Genomic DNA, 25,894 nt, shown 5'->3' on the forward strand with positions numbered 1-25,894 from the left:
TTTAATGTTTTCAGTGCCGTCCTCTCAAGCAATGTAAGATTGTCAATTCTATGCTGCAATGATGATACAGAAAACGATTAACCTCTGGACAGAAGGGACAAATCACGTTCTATAAGTTGCTCAAAAGTAGCCAGACAATTGCCTTTCATATGTGCTGGATAGAAAATAGATTTTTTTCTAAACCCAGACGACGTCAACCTAAAAAAGAGGAGGGAACATCTGCATCATCAATATTATCAATCATTAAATCAATCAAATCTTGTGCACAACAGTGTTCTTTAAAGCTAAATTGTTTGACATTTGGAGCATAATCAGAAACATTGGAAACATTGGAAAGAGATTCAGTGTCAATATCAGCAGATACTGTTTGATTGATATTATCATGGTTATAAAACCTTTTCAAAGTCAGTTTACGTATATATTTGTGGAGGTCAATTATAATTTCAACTAGTTTAAAGTCACTACAAGGGGCAAATTTTAAGCCTTTATCAAGGACTGATAATTCAGCCTGACTAAGGACAACATCAGAAAGATTGATAACCCCAGTTTGATCAATTAAAAGTTCTTCTTTCTTTTCTGGGGATTTTTTATGTTTCCTTTTTTGGCTCCTCCTTGTGCATCTGTATTGACCCTGTTTTTTGACCCGAAGAAGGTTCTAGATTTATACTCAGGCTCCCCGTAGAGATTTTGGTTAGAAGATGCACCTCCTTGATATCCACTTTGCCTCTCTGTAGGGTGATCAAAACTAGAGTTCTCTCTGTCATAAGCCGACATTCGTCTAGGGAAATACTCAGCATCAGAACCCTCGGATTCTGCACTGGCGGAATGTAAAAAAGATATAGACTTTTGCTGTTGTTGTCCCCTGGCTTTATTGGATTTAAAATTCTTAGGGCGGGGAGATCTTTGCCAGACATAGACCTGGTTGCGGATGTAGTCTTGCTTGTCCCTTTCAAATTTCATTTGTTTTTTGGACATGATCTCTTTTTCCATACTTTTTATGTTATTGGATAAAATAAGATCAAGATCATCATTTCAAGATACCATTTCTTTGTATTGACAGAGATTTTTTTGAAGGGATGTAATTTCCTCATCTAATGAAGTTTTTTCTTTGGTTTTGGCTTTGATAATAAGATCAATGAGAGTAAAAGAGCATATATTAAGTGCTGCCTTCCATTTGGCCTCAAACTCCTGGTTAATAAAACCAAATGCAGGAGATTTTTTTACACGCAAGCCCCTTGGTATTTATGTGTTGTTACATAGTTTTGTAGCGAAATAATATCCCACCATAGTCGTATTTTGGTGGATAAATTTTTTTCCAATTTAGAAAAATGAATTTTCAAGTCAGACACATCATCGCAATCTAGCTCTAGAGTGTTGTCAAACACCTGTTGAGCTTTCTTGACTCGCTGAGAGTTGTCTGAACAGTTAAAGGCAAATTGAACAGGAATGTCCGTATCAGTCTCAAAGTCAGTTTCTGTGGAGTTCTGATCCATTATGTAGTTTCTAATAAAAGTTGTTTGTACAACACAAAACTACAAAAAAAGCAAGAGGGATAAACGCACCTTGCTTAATTGTAAATGATGTAATGCTGATTCGAGCTACCCCACAACACAGATACAATGAAAAAAACGTTGTATGGTGCTCAGAGAAATACAGCAAATACTACAAAAATATATAAATCGTTGTGGAATGGAATTAACCCAATAATAAATGTACAAGAAGAATGTCCAAAAGATGCATACTGGCACTAAATCCCACAAAGCACAGTAGTAAGGATGTATGGATAGTGAAGCACCTGCCGGTGACCAGTGTAATGAGCATTTATAACAATGGAACAGTCTTAGTAAACACAGTCCAGAACTGTTGTGGTAAACCTGGAAAGACTCACATGGGAATAGGTGTACACGATGAGCAGGAAGTCCTCAGGTATCCAGGATTCCACGGGTTAACTGTGCCTCCGCCTGTAGAAGGACCAGTATAGCAAAGGAGGAAAAAACGGAGCACTAGGTCCAAACTGGCATTGCCAGAAAAAGTGCAAGGATTTTATTTACAACATTCTGATTTACCACCGGCACAAAGCACTTTTATTTTGAATGCAATACAATTTTTTGTTTTTGTTAACTCACAATTATTTTATGTTTGATGGGGATTTTTATCTCCAAAAGCGTGGTACCGCTATGGGCACAAGTTTTGCCCCCTCCTATGCAAACCTTTTTTTAGGTTGGTGGTAGTCGGTCCACGTGTTTGGAGATAAAAATCCTTTTAGACACCTTATCACTTTTTATAAATGTTATATTGACGATCTTATTTTTATTTGGAATGGGGATGAGCACTCACTTTTATTATTCACTGAGCACCTTAATAATAATGATTTAAATTTAAAATTCACCGTTAATTATGATTCTCACCATACTGTATTCACTTTTTAGATTTATTATTATTCATTGATATGCACAAAAATATCACCACTACGGTTTATCGTAAAGCTAATTCACGCAACACACTTTTACGTGTTGACAGCTGCCATCCTAAATCACTTACCAGGGGCATTCCCAAAGGTCAGCTAATACGGTTAAAAAGAATTTGTACAAATGATGATTTTCTTATTCAGTCCCTTGATCTGATGAGGCGGTTTGAAGCTAGGGGATATTCAAAGAAAGATCTTAATAAAGCATTTGATGATGTACAATTGATGGATAGAGCGCATCTTTTGGATAGGAATAAAAAGGGAAAAGATAGACATTTTCAATCACCATATTTTATTGTTCAACACGATAATCAAGCAATGACTATTAAAAACATAGTTAAGAAACATTGGGCAGTGCTAGCAGCAGACCCAGTATTGCATTCAATTTATGAGGAGGGTCCTAGATTCGTGTTTAGGAGGGCAAAAACCATTGCTAACCATGTCTCCGCAAGCATGTTTACCACAGATAAATTACCTGTTAAGAATCTACCTGTAGGTAGTTACAGTTGTTCAAAATGTAAAATATGTAAATTTATGAAACAAACTTCTGAATTTAGCTCATTTAAAACAAAAAACACTTTTCGGATAAAGTCCTTTATCAACTGTGACACCACTTACGTGGTGTATTTGCTCAAATGTGGTTGCGGGAAGCAATATATAGGATGCACAATAAGATGTTTAAAAGTTCGGATACTTGAACACCTGCGCCTCATTGCTATAAAGGATATCAGTCATCCAGTGTCCAATCACTTTACACATTGTTATTTGGGCAATGTTAACAACTTATCTTGCCATGGTATAGAACATATACCAAAACCCATCAGAGGGGGAAATAGATTGAATATTTTAAACAAAAGAGAACTATACTGGATTTTTACATTGCAGACACGTATCCCATACGGTTTAAATTCTGATTGGGACATAGGACCCCTTTTGTTTGATACATAAAATCTTTTCCGATACCCATTGTATATGCTTTTTCAAGTGTTGTTACTTATGTATACTTGTCTAAAATTGTTGGTAAATATTACAGATTGTCTTATCATAGGTTGTGCAATAAGTGTGTACTTTCACCTAATTATTAATTATTTTGACATGAGTGATATTGCACAATCTCGAAAGCAATTCTGAATAGCATATTACAGATTGTCCGGTTGTAGAGCGTAGAATAAAAATGTGCACTTTCTCTCATGTCATATTATACTATTTATTTAATGCATTACACATTATGTGATTTATTGGATATAATTTATATATATTTTCAAATCTAATCACTATTAGACATGTTTGAGATTGCACAAATTTTATTAATAGTATCAAGTATGAAATCGCTCTCTTTCAGTCTCATGTCACTTTCTTTAGGTGCATTTGAGTTTTGTTAATTTAATTTAAATGTTCAATATTGTATATTTATTGGTTATTTAATATTTGAAAATTTATCTGAAATAAGATTACAATACCCCATGCATAACCTTCGTTACCATGATATTAATGCTCAATATCAAAGGTTGTCTATTATATATTTTTTTTTTCAACACATTAATTGTTTTTTACTATGTTTCTTCATGATTTTGTATGTTGTTTTTAACTTTTAAATGTTTTTCTTTGCCTTGGTATTGCCCCCTTGGAGTGTGGAAGTTTAATAAAGTTTTTTTAATTACAATTTATGACGTATCTCAGTCATAACCACGTGGCGTGACGTGATGACGTCACAGGTATGGACGTGTTGTGGTTTCCCACTTGGATAGTGCATAGGAGGCAGCTGTTGGTACTCGTGGTCATGGTTTATGTTCCATTTGTCTCCTCACTGCTTCCCTTGTATTTCCGAGCCGGTCCCGCACACGTGATGTGACGCGTCAGTACGCGATGACGCTTGACGTCCCGATTACGTGACACATGCGGAAGTGTCGGCGATTGGTGTGGATGAGTTCTTAATTCACATAAATAACACTCCAGGGGGTAAGTATTTTATTCACCCTGATAAAGGACTAGTAATAGTCCAAAACGCGTTGGTGTGTGTCTGTTGTTCTTGATCCATTAAACAAGCTTTTTATTTTGGGAACGCATCCTTGCACTTTTTCTGGCAATGCCAGTTTGGACCTAGTGCTCCGTGTTTTCCTCCTTTGCTATACTATAAAGCGGATGGGTCTGTGCTGACAAGCGCTGCTAAATTCTTTCACGGTCACACGAGCAGGGTGCGTTTTTCCTGCTTGTGTGGCCGTGTGACCTTGAGACTTATTGTCATCTTGTAAGCCTTGTGTTAAAGACTAATGTCTACTGTATCTGAATATATTTCAAATATATTTAAAGATCTTAAAAACTATGACTAAATGGGGAACAAATGAGAAAAAATATAAAAATTGTGAAAAATCTGTGAAAACCAGGGTACAAAAAAAACACAATAAAAGGTTAAAGTAGCATACTGTATAGCTAAGGAAAAATAGGATACAAATTAACACAAGATATAACACTATAAATCTATTAATCAGAAAACCTGCCCTCATGAACCTTATTCTGGCTGTAGTGCTGCAATTGTCCACCGGGCGTAAATCCAAAAAGACTACAACTCCAAAAGACATGGCAGCCCAGCACTCTCACACACAAAATAATCCTATGCAGTGAACAAATTGAATGAAGTGATAAAATGTAATATATCTGTGCAAGTGCAAGCGCAAAAGTTACCAATTGAGGTAAATGTGAAAATTATTTGGTGAAAAAAATAAAAATATAATGATATATATATATCTCAAAAATGAATAGACAATACCGTTATGTGGCTAACGAAATGCTTTTATTCTTGCAAGCTTTCGATCTCTTCTTCTGGCGATGTAACAATGCATGAAGCTAAAAAGGGTTTTAAACTTAAAAACGTGCATACTGGAATATGATCTGTGATGGAAGACAATCCCTCCCCTGTGCAGTTTTATGGCTAGAGGTGATAATGTCAGTGGTGTAAGAGCATGTGTGTGTGTATGTGAATATAAATAGGTAAAGAGCCCGCAGTGTACACAGCGCTTTACAAAATGTGTGTGTGTGTGGAGTGGGGGTGTATATCAATGTTGTGGGTAGGTATGGAAGTGTAAGAGGCTGTGGCATAACTACAATAGTGTGTGGAAACTACGTGGTCCCTATTGGTATATAGATATGGAATTACATATAGTGTATGTGTAAGAGACAGCATATATATATGTTGTGCAGTATGTATGGACATGGCCTTAGCACTCATGGGCAGAGAGTTCTCTCATGTCAGTAATCACTCATAACATTTCAGTCTCGATTTAGGCCATCGCTAAGTGTCCCAAATAGTTGCATAAATTTGTATTCATGCAGCCATCTCTACTTCGGGGTTCTGAGATTACCTTTGAGTATGGCCACCTTCAGATCGTTCATCTTGTGGCCAGAGTCAAAGAAATGTTCGCCGACAGGACTATCTCTGGTTCCGCTTGTGATGCTGTGGCGATGCAGACTCATTCTTTTGTTTAGCCCCTGTCCCATCTCACCTACATAGTAGCAGCCCCCTGGACATTTTATGCACATGATGAGGTACACGATGTAGAGGGAGAGGGAGGTTGGCCCGGTATTAAAGGGGTTGCATCCCATATGGCCACCCCCTGACCTCACCAGGGAGGCAAGGGGTTAACTGGACTGCGATCCAGGAATGTGGCTTACCCCTTGTCATGTCAGGAAAATGTATGTTCCCCGGTACCCATGTTACATTATAATGTCAGTGTCGGCATCACACACACACACACACACACACACACACACACACACACACACACACACACACACACACACACACACACACACACACACACACACACACACACACACACACACACACACACACACGGATCCATCCGGGAGGGCAAGGTTAATAGTTGTATAGTGACTATAGCCCTTTGTTTAATTGTCCCGCCTTTTCAGGCACCATTTTGCAGGGTCCCATAGGCCGCCATTGGAGCTCCATTCGTTTCAATGGCGGATCTAGCTGTTTTGGATCTGTTTCCCTCGAAGACCAGCAGATGGCGTCCGAGAGGAGGACTGGCGGTTTCCCATTGTAAGTCAATGGGCTCATTGACTTCAATGGAGATTCCTCGACGGCGCTTTCCAGGAACGAGTTGGCAGCCGTCCAAACCGCGAAACCGCAAAGTGGATACATTGTCTGAAAGAGAGCTGTCATCTCTGATTTGTCATGGTCAACGTCAAGTGGCGTGGGAATCTTAGGTTCTAGGGCACCCAGAAATAAAATTATTTTTGCCCCTAGTTCCAAGGCCTCCCCTCACTCGACCACCATCGGGTCCCAGAATTCAGGACCCCCAGATAGGGTCATGCTGGCAGAGCGGGTTGCGCCATAGGTTCCAATGGCAGTGGCAGAAGCAGCATGAGAAAACTGCTAAGTCCGAAACCCTACACATCATATCCCATATCTCCGGTTCTGGAGGGTCCAGAGGGCCAGGGTTTGGGGTGCCTGTAGTTACTGCTCCGGCATGGCTGCAGAATCATCCTTGACCCTCTCTGACCAACCCGACGGAGTATGGACCACCTTAAAGGTTCGTGAGTTTTTCCCATAGACTTCGATGGCGGCCGGTCCCCATTGACCGGCTATGGCGGAGAAACCCCATAGGCTTCAACGGCAGCGATGCCCCGTTGAAAGTCTATGGCGGTGGATTCCCATAGCCACCAATGGCGGCGGATTACCGTTGAAAGTCTATGGCGGCGGAGCCCGTTGTTTTCAATGGGGATTTAGTGAAAAACTGTGATTTAATTTACAGCGGAGAATTTTGTATTAAAATATGAATTTTTAATTTTGTATTAAAATATGAAACAGTTTAAGTAGTATTTGTGTATCCCCGGTTCTGAAGGTCGCAGCGGGCTGAAACGTGGATCATATGATGTCCCAGTTCCGGCATTAAGATCTGGAAAGTTTGGACCTGCTGGACCTAACGGAACCGGATATTTTAATATGTCTGTGTTGTAACTTTAATATTGTATTTCCAGGCGGGGATAAAAATCCGCACAGTCTCCTTCACACAAAGGAATGCAAATGGTCAGGGGGGGGGCGACCCAAAGTCTAGGAACCAAGTACTGATCAAAAGACTCTGTCACTCTAATTGTTTACCTGAGGGCGGAGTGGCATCAAACTGGAGTGGTTTGTAAGTGTTATATCTACACCTACAAACAATGAAGTTCCTGCCAGATACTTCATCTGGTAGACTGGTCGTCGCCCCTGAGTTAATTATGGGGCTACAGAAATAAGACCCTCAGAGTCCCAGTACGCATGGGCTAACTAGCTGGGGGGCATGGGTTAAACTGTGTTCCCACGGTAGGGATTGGATACAGATAATTGTTCCCCAATAGTCTGTGTTCAATGTTAAGGATAGGGTTACAAAGGTATATAACCTGTGTCAACACTACAGTTCTTGTTCTTCTGATTTCACCTTGAATGTCACCGGATTGCTGGAGAATTGCTAGCTGATACTTCTCCATTCCCCAACCCTAAGTAAGTGTTACCTTCTTGCCTGTTAATTGTACTATATTGCTGTGTTCACCTTTTTAAGGAATAAATATATTATATTATATCTAAGTCTCGTTCAGTTCAATACAGATATTTGGTGTTTGTTATATCTTGTCATAAGTTACCGTGACAAGCAATATAACTAACTGGTGGCAGCGGCTGGATTGAACTGAACCTGTATTACAGTGTACTGCGGGACCCTGTAATATAGTGGGAACTCGAAGGGAATTGCGAGTTCCTGGGACTAAAGATATTGAACACACAGTAGTGCAACTGTTAACACAAGTTGTAACACCACCTCACTGCTGCGACCGTGAACCATGAGCGTGGCTGAAGGCTCATCCAACCTGAGGACCCGAACCCAGCTGAAGGACAAGTGCCGTGAATATGGACTGCCCTATGAGAACCAGGAGGTCGCAAACATGGTTGACGCAATCGGTGACTATGAAGCCCGGCTTGCAGAGTCTCAGGATATGGCTCAGCTTGCCCTTATACAGCCACCCGGAGGTCAGGGAAGGAACCCAGTGCCGGGGCGGCAGAATCCCGGGGAGGGAATGAGTGCACCTCCTGGGAACAATGCAACAGTAGGGGTACTGGTTGCTGCGGCTACCAGTCCGTTCACCCCTGAAATGTTGGCACTGATTACTGCATGGGGAGACAGAGGGACACCGGAGGAACGGCTGCAGTTTATCACTATGGCAGTGAACAGACCCGCTTATTGCTCCCCTGTCCAACCCAACAAAGATGAACTCAAACTGGATCAGCACAATCTCACCAAGTTCGTGGAAGGTACTGATCAGATCGACAGCTTTCTAAAGAACTTTGCATCGGATTGCACGTTTGGACCCCTTACTGTCCCTTACTGTCCGGTTTGGCTAAGCAAACGATGATGGCGCTTCCAGATGAGTATGCTGATGACTATGACCACCTGAAAGAACTGTTATTGTTTAAGTACGGTTTTACCCCTGAAGCCTACCGGGGTAAATTCTGGCAGGAAGAGAGGCAGCCCCAGGAGTCCTATGTTACCTACGTGACCTGCATGGCTTTGTACGGGATACGCTGGGTGGAGGGCTATGAGGTATGGACTTACCACCACCTGCTGGACCTCATCTTTCAGGAGCAGCTCATGCAGCAGTGCCCGCCAGCGGTGAGGGCTTGGGTGTACGACAAGAAGCCCAAAACTTACCAGGAGGCGGCGAGGCTTGCAGACGACTATGTGGCTAGCCGAGCCCTGATGCCCGCCAAAGCAGTAGCCAAGGCGGATGTGGCGGCGGCACCGGCCAAAAAGTCTGCCAATACCCCCCAATGGACTCAGAGGCCGCATGCGGGCAGCAGTCCACCGAAGGCGGGGGAGCTCCGGCACGAGCGCCGGTGCTACAACTGCAACCGCCCTGGTCACATCAGACCAGGTTCCGGCGGACCCCATCAGGGGCAACGCACCCCAGCTGCGAAGCCGGCAGCCCGCATGCGGGTGGCTTCCACCACAGACTCCGGACCGGTCATGGAACCAACTCCCAGCGAGACGTCCCATGCCACACCTGTCCCGGTTTCATCGGTACCTAAAGCCAGGAGCGGAGGACATCTCAGCTCGGACCTGCAGCAGATGGATGGCCGGAGCAGACATCTCACCCCGGTCACAGTCGGTGACCGGCAAGCAGTCAGCTTGATGGATTCAGGAGCTGCAGTGACCCTGGTCCGACCTGATATGGTCCGGCCAGAGGAATTACTCCCAGGCCCTGGGATACAGATCACTGTGGCCGACAGAGAGCCACGTTTCCTGCAAGTGGCCAGAATCTTTTTGGATTGGGGGAGGGCCAGAGTGTGCGGGAGGTGGGGGTTTTACCCGGTTTGGATGCTGAAGTTCTTCTTGGCAACGATCTGGGTCCGATGACCTGCACCTATGACCAAGTGCCTAAACCCGCTGCAGTGGCGGCGGTTACCCAGAGCCAGGCGGCGGCAATGGCGGCGGCGCCAGTCCCCCAGCCTTTGGGACCAACGTTAGCGGAGGGTGCAGAGGAGCCTGGGGAGGTAAGCCAGGATCAGTTGCAACCACAGATTGACTTACTGTTTCCCCTCACCCATCCCCATTCTCCGGACAATGACATGACTGGGGGGTGGCCAGAATTAGGAGTCCAGTTTAGGGAGGCAGTGAAGACAGACCCTACTTTGGCCGGCATGAGACTTCAGGCATTCGAATCTCAGGCAGGGGAAGGCACTGAGCACTGCCTATGGTATAAGGGACTCCTGTATAGAGAAGAAGGGAACCCAGGATAGAGGAGGGATTGACCGGTAATGACAGCTAGTAGTGCCCCAGGGGTACAGACAGCAACTGTTACGGTTAGCTCACTCTATTCCATTAGCGGGACATCAGGGGGTCAACAGAACGTGAGCCCAGTTATTACAGCGTTACTACTGGCCGGGGAAATCTAGAGATGTGGTCAATTTCTGCCGCTCTTGTGATGCCTGCCAGCGAGTGGGTAAGGCGGGCGACCATGTGAAGGCACCCCTGAAACCCCTACCGATAATAGGGGAACCCTTCCAGAAAGTAGCGATGGATCTTGTAGGACCCCTTATGATTCCTAGCAGGTCAGGGAAGCGCTACATCCTCACGGTGGTGGATTTTGCCACCCGGTACCCTGAGGCGGTAGCGCTTGGCACCAGAGATGCCAAGACAGTAGCAGCAGCTTTGCTGAACATTTTTTCTAGGGTAGGTTTCCCTAGTGAGATCCTAACCGATCAGGGGTCGCAGTTCATGAGTGAACTGTTACATCGTCTCTGGGATGCATGCGGTGTACAGCACCAGCGCACTACCCCTTACCATCCCCAGACAAACGGATTATGTGAGAGGTTTAACGGTACCCTGAAGCAGATGCTTCGGACCTTTATAGAGGCGGAGGGGAAAGACTGGGAGATTCATTAACAGCACTTGCTGTTTGCCTACCGAGAGGTACCGCAGGAATCTAAAGGCTTCTCCCCCTTCGAGCTACTATATGGCCGCAGGGTACGTGGACCTCTGGACCTATTCCGTGAGGGATGGGAAAGGGAGGCTACTGCTACTGATGCTTCAGTGATCCAGTATGTAGTAGATCTCCGAGACCGGTTAGAGATGCTCATGGGGGTGGCCCAGGACCACCACAGGGCCGCTCAGACCAAGCAAAAGCAATGGTATGACCGGAATGCCCGTAGCAGCGAATTCATCCCAGGTCAGCAGGTGCTTGTTCTCAAACCCACTCGGGAGAACAAGTTGATGGCTGCCTGGTAGGGACCGTACCCGGTTATCCGAAAGGTGAATGAGTACAACTACGTTGTACAGGTAGAGCCTGAGAGGCATAAGACATATCACATCAATATGCTGAAAGAATACAGAGCACCGAGTATGGGAGCAGTAATGGCCATTTGTAGCCCAATGCTGGAGGATCCAGCGAGCAATGCTCTGCCTGATCTCCTAGGGGAGGCTAGGCAGGGAAACACTGTGGAGCAGGTAGAGATAGGAGCACAGTTGAGTGCTAGGCAGCGGGTAGAAGCCAGGGACATGCTAGCTAAGTTTAGGGCCCTCTTCACTGACATGCCAGGGACCACACATCTCACAAAACACCCAGTGCACACAGGGATCTGCAGCCACTGCATAAGCACGCTTATAGAGTGTCAGCAGAGGTCAAGACCACCCGGTTTTGTGTGGACTACCGCTTGCTCAACGCTGGGATGGTGTCAGATGCCTACCCCATGCCCCGCATGGATGAGTTACTGGATGAACTCGCGGGGGCAAAGTATCTGACCACTATGGATTTGAGCAAAGGCTATTGGCAAATCCCACTGACCCTGGAGGCTAGGGAGAAGTCAGCATTCATCATTCCAAGTGGCCTCTATGAGTTTTTGGTGATGCCATTTGGGATGAAGAATACCCCGGCTACCTTCCAACACCTGGTCAATAGGTTACTGGAAGGGATTCAGAGCTATGCCAGGGCTTACTTAGATGACATCGCTATCTTCAGTAATTCCTGGTACTCCCACTTAGGACATGTAGCTGCGGTGCTGGATAGGATCAGGGAGGCTGGGCTTACCTTGAAACCCACTAAGTGCATGGTAGGGATGGCAGAGGGTGTACTTAGGGCACAGGGTGGGCGGAAGGCACCTCAAACCAGAGCCAGCCAAGGTAGAAGCCATAGTTCAGTGGCCTGTTCCAAAAACCAAGAAACAGGTCATGGCATTTATGGGCACCGCAGGGTACTATAGGAAGTTTGTCCCACAGTACAGCGCCGTGGCTAAACTGCTTACTGATTTGACTAAGAAGCAACTGCCTGTGCTTATCACCTGGACTCCTGCCTGTAAAACTGCTTTCCAGGCCCTGAAAACTGCGCTTGCTGGGGCCCCCATACTGGCTGCCCCGGACTATACCAAACATTTCCTTATACAGACTGATGCCTCGGACTATGGCATTGGGGCTGTGTTGAGCCAGGTGGGGGACGATGGCAGAGAGCACCCTGTGGTGTACCTAAGCCGAAAACTACTCCCCAGAGAGGTGGCCTATGCCACCATTGAGAAAGAGTGCGTGGCCACTCAAGAAACTCCAGCCCTATGTGTTTGGAAGGGCTTTCATGGTCCTCACAGACCACAACCCCCTGAGTTGGCTGCAGAGGGCATCAGGGGAGAATGCCAAGTTGCTAAGGTGGAGCTTGGCCTTGCAAGAGTTTGAGATTACTATTTAGCACAAAAAGGGTAGTGAAAACAGCAATGCTGATGGACTTTCACGTCAGGACTATCCCTCTGAGACTGACTTCGTTAAGAATGCCAGCAGTGCCCATCTCCCCATTAGGGAGGGCAAGGTTAATAGTTGTATAGTGACTATAGCCCTTTGTTTAATTGTCCCGCCTTTTCAGGCACCATTTTGCAGGGACCCATAGGCCGCCATTGGAGCTCCATTCGTTTCAATGGCGGATCTAGCTATTTTGGACCTGTTTCCCTCGAAGACCAGCAGATGGCGTCCAAGAGGAGGAGCGGCGGTTTCCCATTGTAAATCAATGAGCTCATTGACTTCAATGGAGATTCCTCGACGGCGCTTTCCAGGAACGAGTTGGCAGCCGTCCAAACCGCGAAACCGCAAAGCGGATACATTGTCTGAAAGAGAGCTGTCATCACTGATTAGTCAAGGTCAACGTCAAGTGGCGTGGGAATCTTAGGTTCTAGGGCACCCAGAAATAAAATTATTTTTGCCCCTTGTTCCTAGGCCTCCCCTCAATCGACCACCATCGGGTCCCAGAATTCAGGACCCCCGGAAAGGGTCGTGCTGGCAGAGCGGGTCGCGCCATAGGTTCCAATGGCGGTGGCAGAAGCAGCATGAGAAAATGGCTAAGTCCGAAACCCTACACATCATATCCCATATCTCCGGTTCTGGAGGGTCCAGAGTTCCAGGGTTTCGGGTGCCTGTAGTCACTGCTCCGGCATGGCTGCAGAACCATCCTTGACCCTCTCTGACCAACCCGACGGATTACCGTTGAAAGTCTATGGCGGCGGAGCCCGTTGTTTTTCAATGGGGATTTAGTGAAAAACTGTGATTTCATTTACAGCTGAGAATTTTGAATTAAAATATGAAACAGTTTAAGTTGTATTTGTGTATCTCCTGTTCTGAAGGTCGCAGTGGGCTGAAACTTGGATCATATTATGTCTCAGTTCCGGCATTAAGATCTGGAAAGTTTGGACCCGCTGGACCAAACGGAACCGGATATTTTAATATGGCTGTGTTGTAACTTTAATATTGTATTTCCAGGCGGGGATAAAAACCCGCACAGTCTCCTTCACACAAAGGAATGCAAATGGTCAGGGGGGGCGACCCAAAGTCTAGGAACAAGTACTGATCAAAAAACTCTGCCACTCTAATTGTTTACCTGAGGGCGGAGACGCATCAAACTGGAGTGGTTTGTAAGTGTTATATCTACACCTACAAACAATGAAGATCCTGCCAGATACTTCATCTGGTAGACTGGTCGTCGCCCCTGAGTTAATTATGGGGCTACAGAAATAAGACCCTCAGAGTCCCAGTACGCATGGGCTAACTAGCTGGGGGGCATGGGTTAAACTGTGTTCCCACGGTAGGGATTGGGTACAGATAAGTGTTCCCCAATAGTCTGTGTTCAATGTTAAGGATAGGGTTACAAAGGTATATAACCTGTGTCAACCCTACAGTTCTTGTACTTCTGATTTCACCTTGAATGTCACCGGATTGCTGGAGAAATGCTAGCTGATACTTCTCCATTCCCCAACCCTAAGTAAGTGTTACCTTCTTGCATGTTAATTGTACTATATTGCTGTGTTCACCTTTTTAAGGAATAAATATATTTTATTAAATCTAAGCCTCGTTCAGTTCAACCCAGATATTTGGTGTTTGTTATATCTTGTCATAAGTTACCGTGACACACGACATTGCTGTTTGAACAGGTGAACCCTCCTCTGATTTTGTACTCCAAATTCCTTTGGGTATTGGTTTTGTGCCTGCTGTGTGGAGTATTGCACAGGTTTTGCATCTTGCATCCTGGCATGGTCTTGTCACGCATTCAGTTGAACTGTTGAATACTTTACTCCTCACCATAATTTTCTTGAGATTAGGGGGTTCTCTGTATGATAATAAGGGAGTTTCAGGGAAGACCTGTTGCAGTCTTGTATCTTCCTGGAGAATGGGTTGTAGTTCCCTCGCGATCTTGCGTAGGGCTTCTAGGTGTGGGTTATTTGTGACCACCAAAGGTACCTTGTCGCTTGTCTCTTTCTGTCTGTATTCAAGGAGATCACTTCTTGGTATTCTGGTGGCTTTTTGGATTTGGTGGTCTACAATTCTGTGGTTATAGCCGCGGTTTATGAAATCAGATCTCAGGGTTGTAATCCGCTGGCCTCTGTCTGCTGTGTCGGAGCATATCCGGTTGTATCGTATGGCTTGACTCTAGATTGTTGCATGCTTAGTGTGTGTCGGGTGGAAGCTATTGTCCCTCAAATAGGTGGAAGAAAAAAAGGGGTGATGTAGAATAGCGCTAATGAGGTATTGATGATAATTAAACTCTAATTAAGAGCAACCCCTATGGGGTCTGAGGCAGCCTGGTGGAACACTGATAGTACAATCAGAGATAACAGAGACAAAAAAGAAAGCGATACTGGCGCCTAATGTGTCCAATTAGGTATTAGTCCTGGATATCCAGATGAAAAAGTTCAAGTCCCAATGATGCAATCTTGTAATCAAGGGATGACCAGATGTGATATCCTCCGTTTGGTATGGAACATGGAATGAAAAAAACAGAATTTAGTGCAACACAGCTAACAAAAAATCACAGACATAGACTCACAAACCTGCACAGACAAGACTCACAAACGCAAAGCTGAAAATAAAAATTGTTTAATACAACTATAAAATAATAAAATGTGGGACGATGCAACACTAATCGAGCCAATCCGGTAGAGTAAAACTGGAAAGCTACTCACAAGACGGCTCTAGAACACAGGCAATGAGCGCCGAATAGGCGAATGTAATCTGTCCTTCCTGGGCTGAGAAGTTGAATTAACCGCAACGTTCCTCCAAACGCCGTGCTCCTCGAAACCGGAAGTGACGTCACCGGAGGCCAAATACCGGATACTCTGTCACAGGTCGGCGGGATTTTCGAGCGGAGGTTCTTCTTAATTCTGCTCCAGGGAATCAGCACTCAGCTCTCTCTGCTCTCTTCACGTACAAACGTCCAACAGTAATGAAAAAACCCTACGCGTTTCGTGCGCTTGCGCACACTTCCTCAGGGGATATGAGTCATGTCAGTGGTGCCCTAGTATATATCCATATAAGACTGTTCTGATTGGCCAATCAATTAAGACATTCCTTAAAGTGATACCTACTTGACACACGGTATACAAAACAATGACATTTAAACAGCTTTGGATGAAACAGAAAACACAATTAGCAATATACAACAATCATCTACACATGACAACATAAAACAACCATATAACTAAAAACAAATGTTTGCATGTACTTTAACCTAATGATATCATATTATTATTAAAAAGCTCCTAACTCAAAATCAATATTAAGACCTCTTGGAGAGAGAGTCTGTAATTCATAGATCCAGTATGCCTCACGCACACTGCATCTCTGCAATATATTCCCCCCTCTTGAACTGGCTTGAATGGTCTCAATGGCCTGACACATTAGCCCCTTAGGATTTTGATTATGGTGTGTGAGAAAGTGGTGGGACACACTAGGGGTTGCTAACCCCTTTTTTATATTGTATATGTGCTCATATACTCTCCGTTGGAACGTTCTACTTGTTCGCCCAACATATTGTAAGCCACAAGGGTATTGGAGTAAATATATCATATAAGTTGTGTGGCAGTTAATAAAGGACCTGATAGGATAAATATTGTGCTAACAGTGGAGCCAGGTTTCCCCAGCACGTCCGCACCCCCCTCACCTGACTGCCGATCGCGGGGGCCGCCGCGTCCAATGGCGGCTCCGTTCGGCGATGGCAGGGGAGAGGGCGGTCAGGTCCCGGCTCGGGGGTTGCCGGGGACGCGTGCGGCCGGTTGCCAAGGCCGCACGTGCGTTACAGGGCTCCCGGCGCTCTCGGAGCCGGGCGGATAGGGCGCCGCCATTGCGCATTAGCTTGCGCATGCGCAGGGATGGCCCAGCATCAGGAGAGCCCCAGATAGGTCGCGCATGCGCAGATAGGGGTAGGGAGCTAAGGCAGCTCTTAGGAGGTCGTGCGAGAGTAGGGAAGCATAGGGAGAGCTTGAGGCGGCCATTAGGCATTCGCGCATGCGCGGGAGAAGCGCGCATGCGGCCCCAATGGTATAGCAGCCTCCTGGGAACTATAACTCCCAGGAGGCATAGGGAGACAGGCACCAGGTGCCTCATAGCGGCCAATAGGGCTGGAGGATTCTCAGCCCGGGAGAATAGATACATTTCCCGGGCTTTGGTCACGTCAGTTGGAGCAGCGGAGCTGAAGGGGAAGGAAGGATGCAGGGAGTAAGTGCAGCTCCTGCATCCAGATAGGTACCCACACCCTCCCGGTAGGCCCCAACTCCCCACCAGGTTAGTGGGTAACTGAAAAGGGACGGCCCTAGATAGGGAGGTCACCCTTAGTGTGTGTAAGGTGCAGGTTTGGCAGTGCCACAGCGGGTAGTGCTGTGCGCACTGACAACTAGGCATAGAGTGCGTGCAGTGGGTTATTGCTGCGGGTTCCAGGTTGCTGTGTTGAGTGTTGCATGTGACGCTGCATGTAATGAGTGCAGTGTGTGTGCAGCGTGTGTTACTGTCTGCAGGCTGATTGTGAGAGCTGTGTGTCGGCTGCAGGCGTGTTAGTGTTAGGAGTTAGGAGTAGTTAGTGAGTTACAGATAGGACTTGGGTAGCTAGGGGAGAGGGGCAGGTTATTACTCCACAGGCCCTAGGAGTTTTCCCCAAGTCACCTCAGGTTGCGGTATATCAGGGACAAGCCCTAGGTTAGGGTTCCTGTCACGCTACTGCCCGTTAGATAGATAGGGAAAGAGCGGCGGTTGCTGTTCCCGGAAAGCGGTTGGACCCACGTTGGGGTCCACAGAGACTGGGTTCCCGAGGGGACCGCCCTAGCGGTCCACAAGTGCAGGAGTTCGGTTGGAGGAGTCCTCGCCGATTGACCCTTTGAGAAGAGTGTTGCAGGCCCGAGCATCGGAGTGCTCTGAAGGTATCAATATATAAGTGCACCACCGGGCCCTTAGCTAACTGTGACTGCGCAGTCACCCATTGCCTCTCTGGGGGAGTGTGGAACATTGGGTGGGGTTTTGGACAATGGGTGGGTTCACTGATATTTGGGAAGCGTCCTGCGCGACGCAATAGGTGTTTCCTCTAGAGAGGGACACAGGTTACTAATGTAGTATACACGTATGTTCTATGTTCATAAGTAAAGTCCTTAGTTATTATATAATCACTGTGTGTGTGGTTTCTGATTGGGTTCCTATGTAGGGTCATTCTACACTTCCCTAGAATCCTACATAGGTGGAGGCGCTGAAAGAAGATCCGTTCCAGAGGATTCACCCCAGGCTCTCATTAGCGGAGGCTCAGACCTCCTGTGAGCCTGCAGGTATATGCACCACACCGGTAACACTACATGTTCTACTCACCCACAATATATATGCGATTGGGTGGGGTGGAATACCCGTTACAGTTACATTAGATGTAAAAGTCTTGGTGGTACAGCTATGCGAACATGCCAAACATTTTGTACATTTAAAAAAACCTTTTTCCAACTTAGCAGCTTGTTTGGAATAGTTTAGTGGGCAACTTGGAGCCAATTTGGATTTTAAATTTGTGGCTTTTGTAAAGATGATAGTAGGTTTTGGTGGGAGAATTTCGGCTAGGGTATTATCCCTTAGGAGAATTGGCCAATACTTCTTAATGATCTGTTTAATCTTAGGTGCCATCTCATTATATTGCGTAATGAATGGTACCATCTGATGAAACTTATTTTGTTTATCTTTTTTCTTTCTTTCTTTATATTTAAGCAGATCATCCCTTTCCAGTTTGGTTACCTTTTCTATTGCTTCATTCAAGAGACTCTCTGGATAATTTCTTTCAACGAATTTCTGCTTAAGTTCCTCAGCCTGAGACGCGAAAGCCTCAATACCTGAGCAATTGCGTCTCAGGCGGAGGAACTGCCCCGCTGGAATATTTCTGATCCAAGATGGATCATTTGAGCTGTCAGCCCTTAAATAGGTGTTGGTCTGCACCGGCTTGAAAAATGTCTTGGTGTGTAGGGTATTATTAGTGCTATAAATATTTAAATCTAAAAAATCAATGTGATCAGTGCTAGATTTGAAAGTAAACTTAAGGTTTCTATCATTGTGATTAAGATAAGTGAAAAAAGTCTCTAATTGTGTTTCACCGCCAGACCAGATGAAAATTACATAATCTATATAAAGTTTCCAGAGCACCAGGCTTACCTCAAAAGGACAGTTGTTCCAAAAAAAATCTTTTTCGCAACTATCCATAAATATGTTGGCATAACTTGGGGCAAACCTGGTGCCCATGGCGGTTCCGCACACCTGGTTATAAAATTGAGAATTAAACGTAAAATAATTATGAGTTAAAATGTAATATATACTCCCACCAGAAACTGTTTTTTAACTGGTGTCAGTTGAGTGGCCAAGTCTAATTTTCGGGACACTGCCCTGCAGCCCAACTCATGGTCAATGACCGTATATAAAGATGTCACATCCGCTGTTACAAGTATATAGTTGGGCTGCCACTCCAGTTCCCGCAGAACTTGAAGGATATGGGTCGTGTCCCTTAAATAACACCTGCCACTTGCTACAATTGGCTGTAAATGATAATCAATAAAATGTGATAAATTTGAGGAAAAAGATGAAATACCAGAAATAATAGGTCTACCCGGTGGTGCAGTGATATTTTTATGAACTTTGGGTATAAAATAAAATAAAGGGGTGCGTGGAAACTGAATAAATAAATACTCAGCTTCTTCTGTAGTGATTGCCTTATTTTCCATGCCGGTGTTGAGCAAGACCTCTAGATCAGCTTTATATAAGTCCAAGGGGTCTTTGAGAAGGGGGAGGTATGTGGCCATGTCTCAGTTGGAGAGAACCATCACCATAGAAAGTAGACAATGGTGGGAGGTTACTACATTGAGCAAATATTTGGAAATTCATCGCATCCCTAGAGGTTTTAGAGTTTCTAAATCACCTACATCTGATACACACAATGTTGTTTTCATGAAGGAGTGGAACAAACTTTAGATTTATGTTCTTTCTCCCTAATGAAACTATTAATCTATCATCGCAAAAAATCTTTAATTCAGCTAGATGAGCAAATTTCAGATTTACAAGGCCAATTGGAGCCTTTTAAAGATAGCAATGAATTGCTTTTACTGGAGCCTACCATAATTAAAAAAAGGCTAGACCAGATGGAACTGGAAATAGTCCAAAATAAGCAAAGGAAATTTTTCAGGGATAAAAATGACTATGATACGGGAATTGAGCGCACCTGGAATAAAAAATCAAAAGAGAACAAAACTAAAAAATTAGAAAATAACAAAACAGTTGCCAAGCAAGATAATATTAACAATTGGGTGAAGATTGTGACGCATCACAAGATCACTCACAGAGTGTACATTTATGGTGCATACCACACTAAATATTTTATTATTTGTGAATATAGTCACATGTGTTATTTTGTTTCACTTTATGTATCATCCATCTAGATGCTGGGGGATAGATATATGAGCTTGACTGCCAGATTTCAGAGTTATTAACTGTGTGCAATACTCTTGATTTATCAACTTGAGCAGGAGGATAGGTTAACACCATATATTATATAGTATTGTGTAATCACATAATCATTACCTACATACAATTGAGCAGGAATCAGCTACATTAATACCATGTGTCAGTTTTAATTATTTTTTATTTTTCACTTTATCACTTTTGTGTTTCACTTTATATATTCACAAATAATAAAATATTTAGTGTGGTGTGCACCATAAATGTACACTCTGTGAGTGATCTTGTGATGCGTCACAATCTTCACCCAATTGTTAATACTATTAACTATTGTACATAGGTTGCACCCATTTATGATATAAATAGATTTAAGCAAAACATTTAAACTAAAATTAGTGAGCGGTGTGATATGTCTTCTGTGTGTCAAGCAAGATAACCCACACACAGGTGAAAAAACTGGAAGAGCCCATAGGGGTAAAACAGCTCAGAATGGGTCTAATTATGAGTCTAAAAGACCAAGTAATAGCATTTTAATTCCAACACCAATTATGGAGGTTAAATTACCTACACATGATAAAAATCTTTATCTCCAACAAAAAAAAGCAAAAGAACGATATGACGCATTGATTAAATCACAACAAGCGAGTATTGTTACAAATAATAAATACACTGTGCTCACCGATATTGAATCAGAAAGTGAGGCAGAAAGTGTTTCATACACACCCTTACCCACACCTGCAAATAAAACACAATGCTGTTTTTTAGAATGGAGGAAGGAAAGGAACCATATCTTCCCAGAAGTGGAAATAAAAAAATCCTATGTGGACCCTATACCGCCTCTAAACTACAAAAAGAGAAAAACAGGACTAGAGGAAGAAGAGGAGGTACTAGTAGACATAGGGCCTCATGCAGTAAGCGACGATTATGTGAAATCGGCAAGCTTATCGATTAGTCATGTTATTGGCGTTTTTCCCTCTCCGTATGCAGTAAGTGCCGAATACATTCAAAATCAACCCGAAAACAAATCCGCCCACTCTCACGATGATGAGCCGATCACACACAGGTGTATCGGCGTGCGTGGCGGGGTGCTGTTAGGTTGCACAATCACAAATCTTGCTGAATCAGGCGAAACAAGCATGTTTTTGATTGCGCGCCATATTTAAAGGCAACGTGTACTGCTAATCATTCTCTGTGTTGTTGGGAGTGAGAGAGAGAGAGACGCACAGAGCTGGACGATTGAACATTTGCATATTGACTGAGAGACTTGTTGTGTATTGGGTGAGCTTTGTCCTTTGTTGTTTTGTTTACATCTTTGTCTTGTTTTATATGTGGAAGTGGGTCGTGTGATTGCCTGTACATTTCTTGTCTGTTTTTTGTGAGTGCTGGAAGTATGCCCGCAAAGCGTGGGAAGAGTGATGCTGGTGGGAGTGGGAGTGCTACTCGTGCGAGTACGCGTCGGAGTGAACGTTCTGTTCAGGGGAGTGATGTTGCTGGTGCACCGAGTGGTGTTGCTGGGAGTGGGAGTGCTGTTGTTGGGAGTGGGAGTGCTGGTGCTGCGAGTGGTGTTGCTGGGAGTGGGAGTGCTGTTGTTGGGAGTGGGAGTGCTGTTGTTGGGAGTGGGAGTGCTGTTGCTGTGAGTGGGAGTGCTGGTGCTGGGAGTGGGAGTGCTGTTGCTGTGAGTGGGAGTGCTGGTGCTGGGAGTGCTGGTGCTAGGAGTGTGAGTGCTGGTGCTAGGAGTGTGAGTGCTGGTGCTAGGAGTGTGAGTGCTGGTGCTAGGAGTGGGAGTGCTGGTGCTAGGAGTGGGAGTGCTGGTGCTGGGAGTGCTGCTGGTGGCGCAGTTGCTGATGGGGTGGATGGTGGTGGCGTGCTTGCTGGTGGCCAGCTTTTGGAGGCTCTTCCATTGGAAGAAGGAGAGTCCAGTCAGCACCAGCCAAGCTCTGACCCTAAACCTGCTCGGAAAAAACGTGTGGAGAAGCCACGTAATCCTCGCTTCAATGACCAGGAAAATAGGGCTCTTGTCACTGGCATTCTGGAGCACTATGACAGTATATATGGACATTTAGTAGGTAAGTGTAACTTTACATTTATTATTCAAATACATGTGATCCTAGGTCATCTGAGTTTTGTTCATATGCAAATATGGGTACACAATATCTTTCTATGTTCATTAGTGTGGAAACACAGCTTTTTATCATGCCTTACAAGGACAAATAAACACAGGCGGTCAATTTGCCAGAACTGCATACAATATGAATGCAACCTTGCTTACATGTATAGGTTTAGTAGTGAATGCTCATGTGCTGCACATATTACACATAAAACAGCATGTTTGCTATCACTTGGAACAGCTAGCAGTGTAGGAAACTGGTGCTTATATTATTATTCATTTACCTCATATCTTTTATATGTTTTTCAAGGGCGGACAAGTGCAGCAAGCAAAAAAGAAATGTGGGACACAATAGTCATTGGTGTCAATGCCTGTGGGAATAGTGTCAGGGACAAGTATCATTGTCGGAAAAGATTTGATGATATTAGGTCCAAATTGAAAAAGAAAATACAAGACCAACGCGTGCATGCTACTGGCACTGGAGGTGGGCCCACACCACAACGTCTCATATTGACTCCATTGGAGGAGCTGCTTCGGCCAAAATTACTTACCGTCGTCGTGGAAGGCTTGGCTGGTGACCGTGACATTGGAATTTATCCGTCACAATTTCCAGCAGGTGATAAATATTACTGTACTAGGCGTGTCGTTGCTTACAGTTATTTTGCATAGTTACACTGCTTTTTATACTGTCTTCACAATATAAGCATACCTGCATCTATATATGTATATGTCTGATTCTGTATATATATATCTCAAAATAGACATATATGTAGTAGTCCTACTAAAAGCAGTAACTAATATAGCACGTGCCATTGCGTGCTCATTTACATGTGAATTCCCAAAATGCATAGCTGCAGTGGAAGCAATTGATGGTGGGCGAAGATGGGGAACAACAGGGTAGTACACGTGTAACACATGTTCATGAGAAATTATTAGTAGCTACAGGTACAGAACAGAAATATGTATCATATTATTGTGTATTTTATTGATTTTACTCCGACAAACATGACATTACTGCCTATTTTAAGCATGCATCAAAGAAATTGCATGTAACGGCCTACAAACATCACTGGCACTAACACATCTATAGTTGCTTATGAAAAGGTCCATTTTTGCTTTATGTCATATACAGACAGCATAATGAGGCACACGTATCATATGTTATGTCATTGTTTTCATAACTTAAACACTGCAGATGACTACTTAGCTCATCTACCATTGTGTTAAAGCAGCTGCAATTAATATCTCATCACAGCATACACTTCAACAGAGGGGGTGGGGTTCAGCACACACACTAATTACAGCCTCATTTCACGGTCAACTTAGTTCACACCATTTGCACCTGTTTCAAGTCATTGAAAGGTGTGGCTGATTAGGCTTTTTGGGGAAGGGAATACCTTTCTTACAACCTGAATAGCACAACTGAAGTTAATCACACTCATTTGAAAGCTTAACTCTAGCTACTAAATGCCCCAACAACTCATTACTTATCAAAGCGTACGTCACACATTAGTTCACTCATATCTATAGTTGAACTACTATGAAAGACACATTATCACACACTGCATGTGTTGTCTTGTTGAGTCACAGCCACATTCAGGTGTGCCACATCTTCGATTAATGTACCACACATATCCTCTACCAAAAACAACACTTTTTGCAATATGACCACCTTCATGATAACCATTGTGAATGGTCATCTCATGATAGTTATGTACATTATGATACTGATATCACTACACAACATATGATTTTTATGTACTCATTTAATCTATTTATCCTCACGCATTACTGCAGAAACATAGTATGTTGTATGTTAGGGAACTCAAAAATTCTAAGTACACAGGCATGTACAGTGTTATTACAACTATTTATGTTCACTTTCACACACATTTTCGGTTAAGGAACTGATGTTGTTAGTTAATCATAAATACAGAACATACAATAAGTGTTTGTTCAATATTTACACATGTAAATGTAAAACTTATGTTATTGTTATATATAGTTGCCCCTGGAGGACATGTGTCACCTGAGATGGAACAAGTGTCTTCACCTGGGTCAGCCAGCTCAACACTACTAGAAGGTGAGTGTATCATTTGCTGGCCATATAATATGTGCTCTTCTATATGTTATGTTGTCATGTGCAGTATTTGTTTTGCACATCTTCTTTAAATAGGATTACTTAGTGTCAGTGAAAATTAAGTGTAAGGCAACATGTATTGTGTTAGTGATGTTAATTATCATGTAGGACTTCTGAGTTTAGAGCAACTTTTCATTCATTCATATTTCATACTGAGTCCAAACATTATTCGTAAGTCAAGGTAGTTTTTAATGAGGTTATAAAACGTATGCTAACATGTTAGGTGTTACTTAGGACATAGTACAATTACATAGTAACACAGCATACATTAACATGCCATTTAATAATGTGTACATTTCTTTTTAGAACATCATGGTGATGAGGATGATGAGTATGATGAGGATGACGCCACAGAAGAGACTGAAATACAATCATGTGACCATGAAGAGGTGCCAATAGAAACTGTTGTACCGCCAAATCGTCCATCAACTTCCACATACGATGCAATTGTAGCTTCAGAGGGAAAAATAGTGGACGCAGAAAATCGTCGCCATTCAGACATGATGACAGTGCTGGAAAGGATGATTGGACTGCAGGAAGAAACAGTATCACAATTGGCACATCTCCACAGAGTCTTCATTGAAGTGCCTAAACAGTTGCAAAAAATCAACACCTCATTCGAAGCATTAGTTGTTCAGCAAACACAAGCTAATTACTGGAGAATGACTAATGTACCACAATTCAACACCTCCCAGCCAGGATCTGTTCATGCAGGTCAGTTTTCACCACATTCATCTGATATTCATTCACCAGGCCCAAATGTTACCGGTCAAGTAGCAGAGATTGCTGTGCAGGTTCCTGACGACATACTACCACTGCCATCTGTACAAAATCAGCAGCTGACACCTACAAAGGAGCCCACAAAAACAAAATACAAGCAGTTACTACTGACCAGTTTTTGGTCAAAAACAACAAAAGACACACATGAAACAGACCAACCATCACTTGTGCAGTGTCTACCAACTTGCTCACATGTGTCACTGGGCACAAGCCCTGTCCGTGAACAGTCACTACCCAAAAGCCCTGTAGGTGAATCGCTGCCCAAAAGCCCTGTAGGTGAGTCGCTGCCCAAAAGCCCTGTAGGTGAGTCGCTGCCCAAAAGCCCTGTAGGTGAATCGCTGCCCAAAAGCCCTGTAGGTGAATCACTGCCCAAAAGCCCTGTAGGTGAATCACTGCCCACAAGCCCTGTAGGTGAGTCACTGGCCACAAGCCCTGTAGGTGAGTCACTGGCCACAAGCCCTGTAGGTGAGTCACTGGCCACAAGCCCCGTAGGTGAACAGTCACTGGCCACAAGCCCTGCCCGTGAAGTGCCAGAGGCCACTCAAAGTGGCTCTGTTGTGCCTAAAGTTGGTGGCAAAAGAAAAAGGAAAATTCAAGAGACAACAAGCAGGCCTGTTACTCGCTCGCAAAAGGAACAAAAAAAATAA

At 44.1% G+C, this 25,894-nt stretch overlaps 1 protein-coding gene across 1 annotated transcript; it reads left to right on the forward strand.

Annotated features, from left to right (window-relative positions):
* The first annotated feature begins 1,723 nt into the window (after window positions 1-1,723).
* LOC142488117 (uncharacterized) lies at window positions 1,724-25,894 on the forward strand. The gene is made up of 5 exons (XM_075588490.1): window positions 1,724-1,926; window positions 2,521-2,683; window positions 19,800-20,118; window positions 24,333-24,410; window positions 24,774-25,894. The coding sequence occupies exons 1-5, from the start codon at window positions 1,724-1,726 to the stop codon at window positions 25,892-25,894; spliced, it is 1,884 nt and encodes a 627-aa protein (XP_075444605.1).

The sequence above is a fragment of the Ascaphus truei genome, chromosome 2 (assembly GCF_040206685.1).
Source record: "Ascaphus truei isolate aAscTru1 chromosome 2, aAscTru1.hap1, whole genome shotgun sequence".
In the NCBI taxonomy this organism is placed as follows: Eukaryota; Metazoa; Chordata; class Amphibia; order Anura; family Ascaphidae; genus Ascaphus; species Ascaphus truei.

What these genes read in the sequence shown, in the direction of transcription:
- LOC142488117 (XM_075588490.1), top strand. Translation starts at nt 1,724, where the DNA reads ATGTCCAAAAGATGCATACTGGCACTAAATCCCACAAAGCACAGTAGT. An exon ending in GATGAGCAGGAAGTCCTCAG is followed by an intron (nt 1,927 to 2,520) that starts GTATCCAGGATT and finishes ACGTGTTGACAG; the next exon opens with CTGCCATCCTAAATCACTTA. An exon ending in TCACAGAGTGTACATTTATG is followed by an intron (nt 20,119 to 24,332) that starts GTGCATACCACA and finishes TGTTATATATAG; the next exon opens with TTGCCCCTGGAGGACATGTG.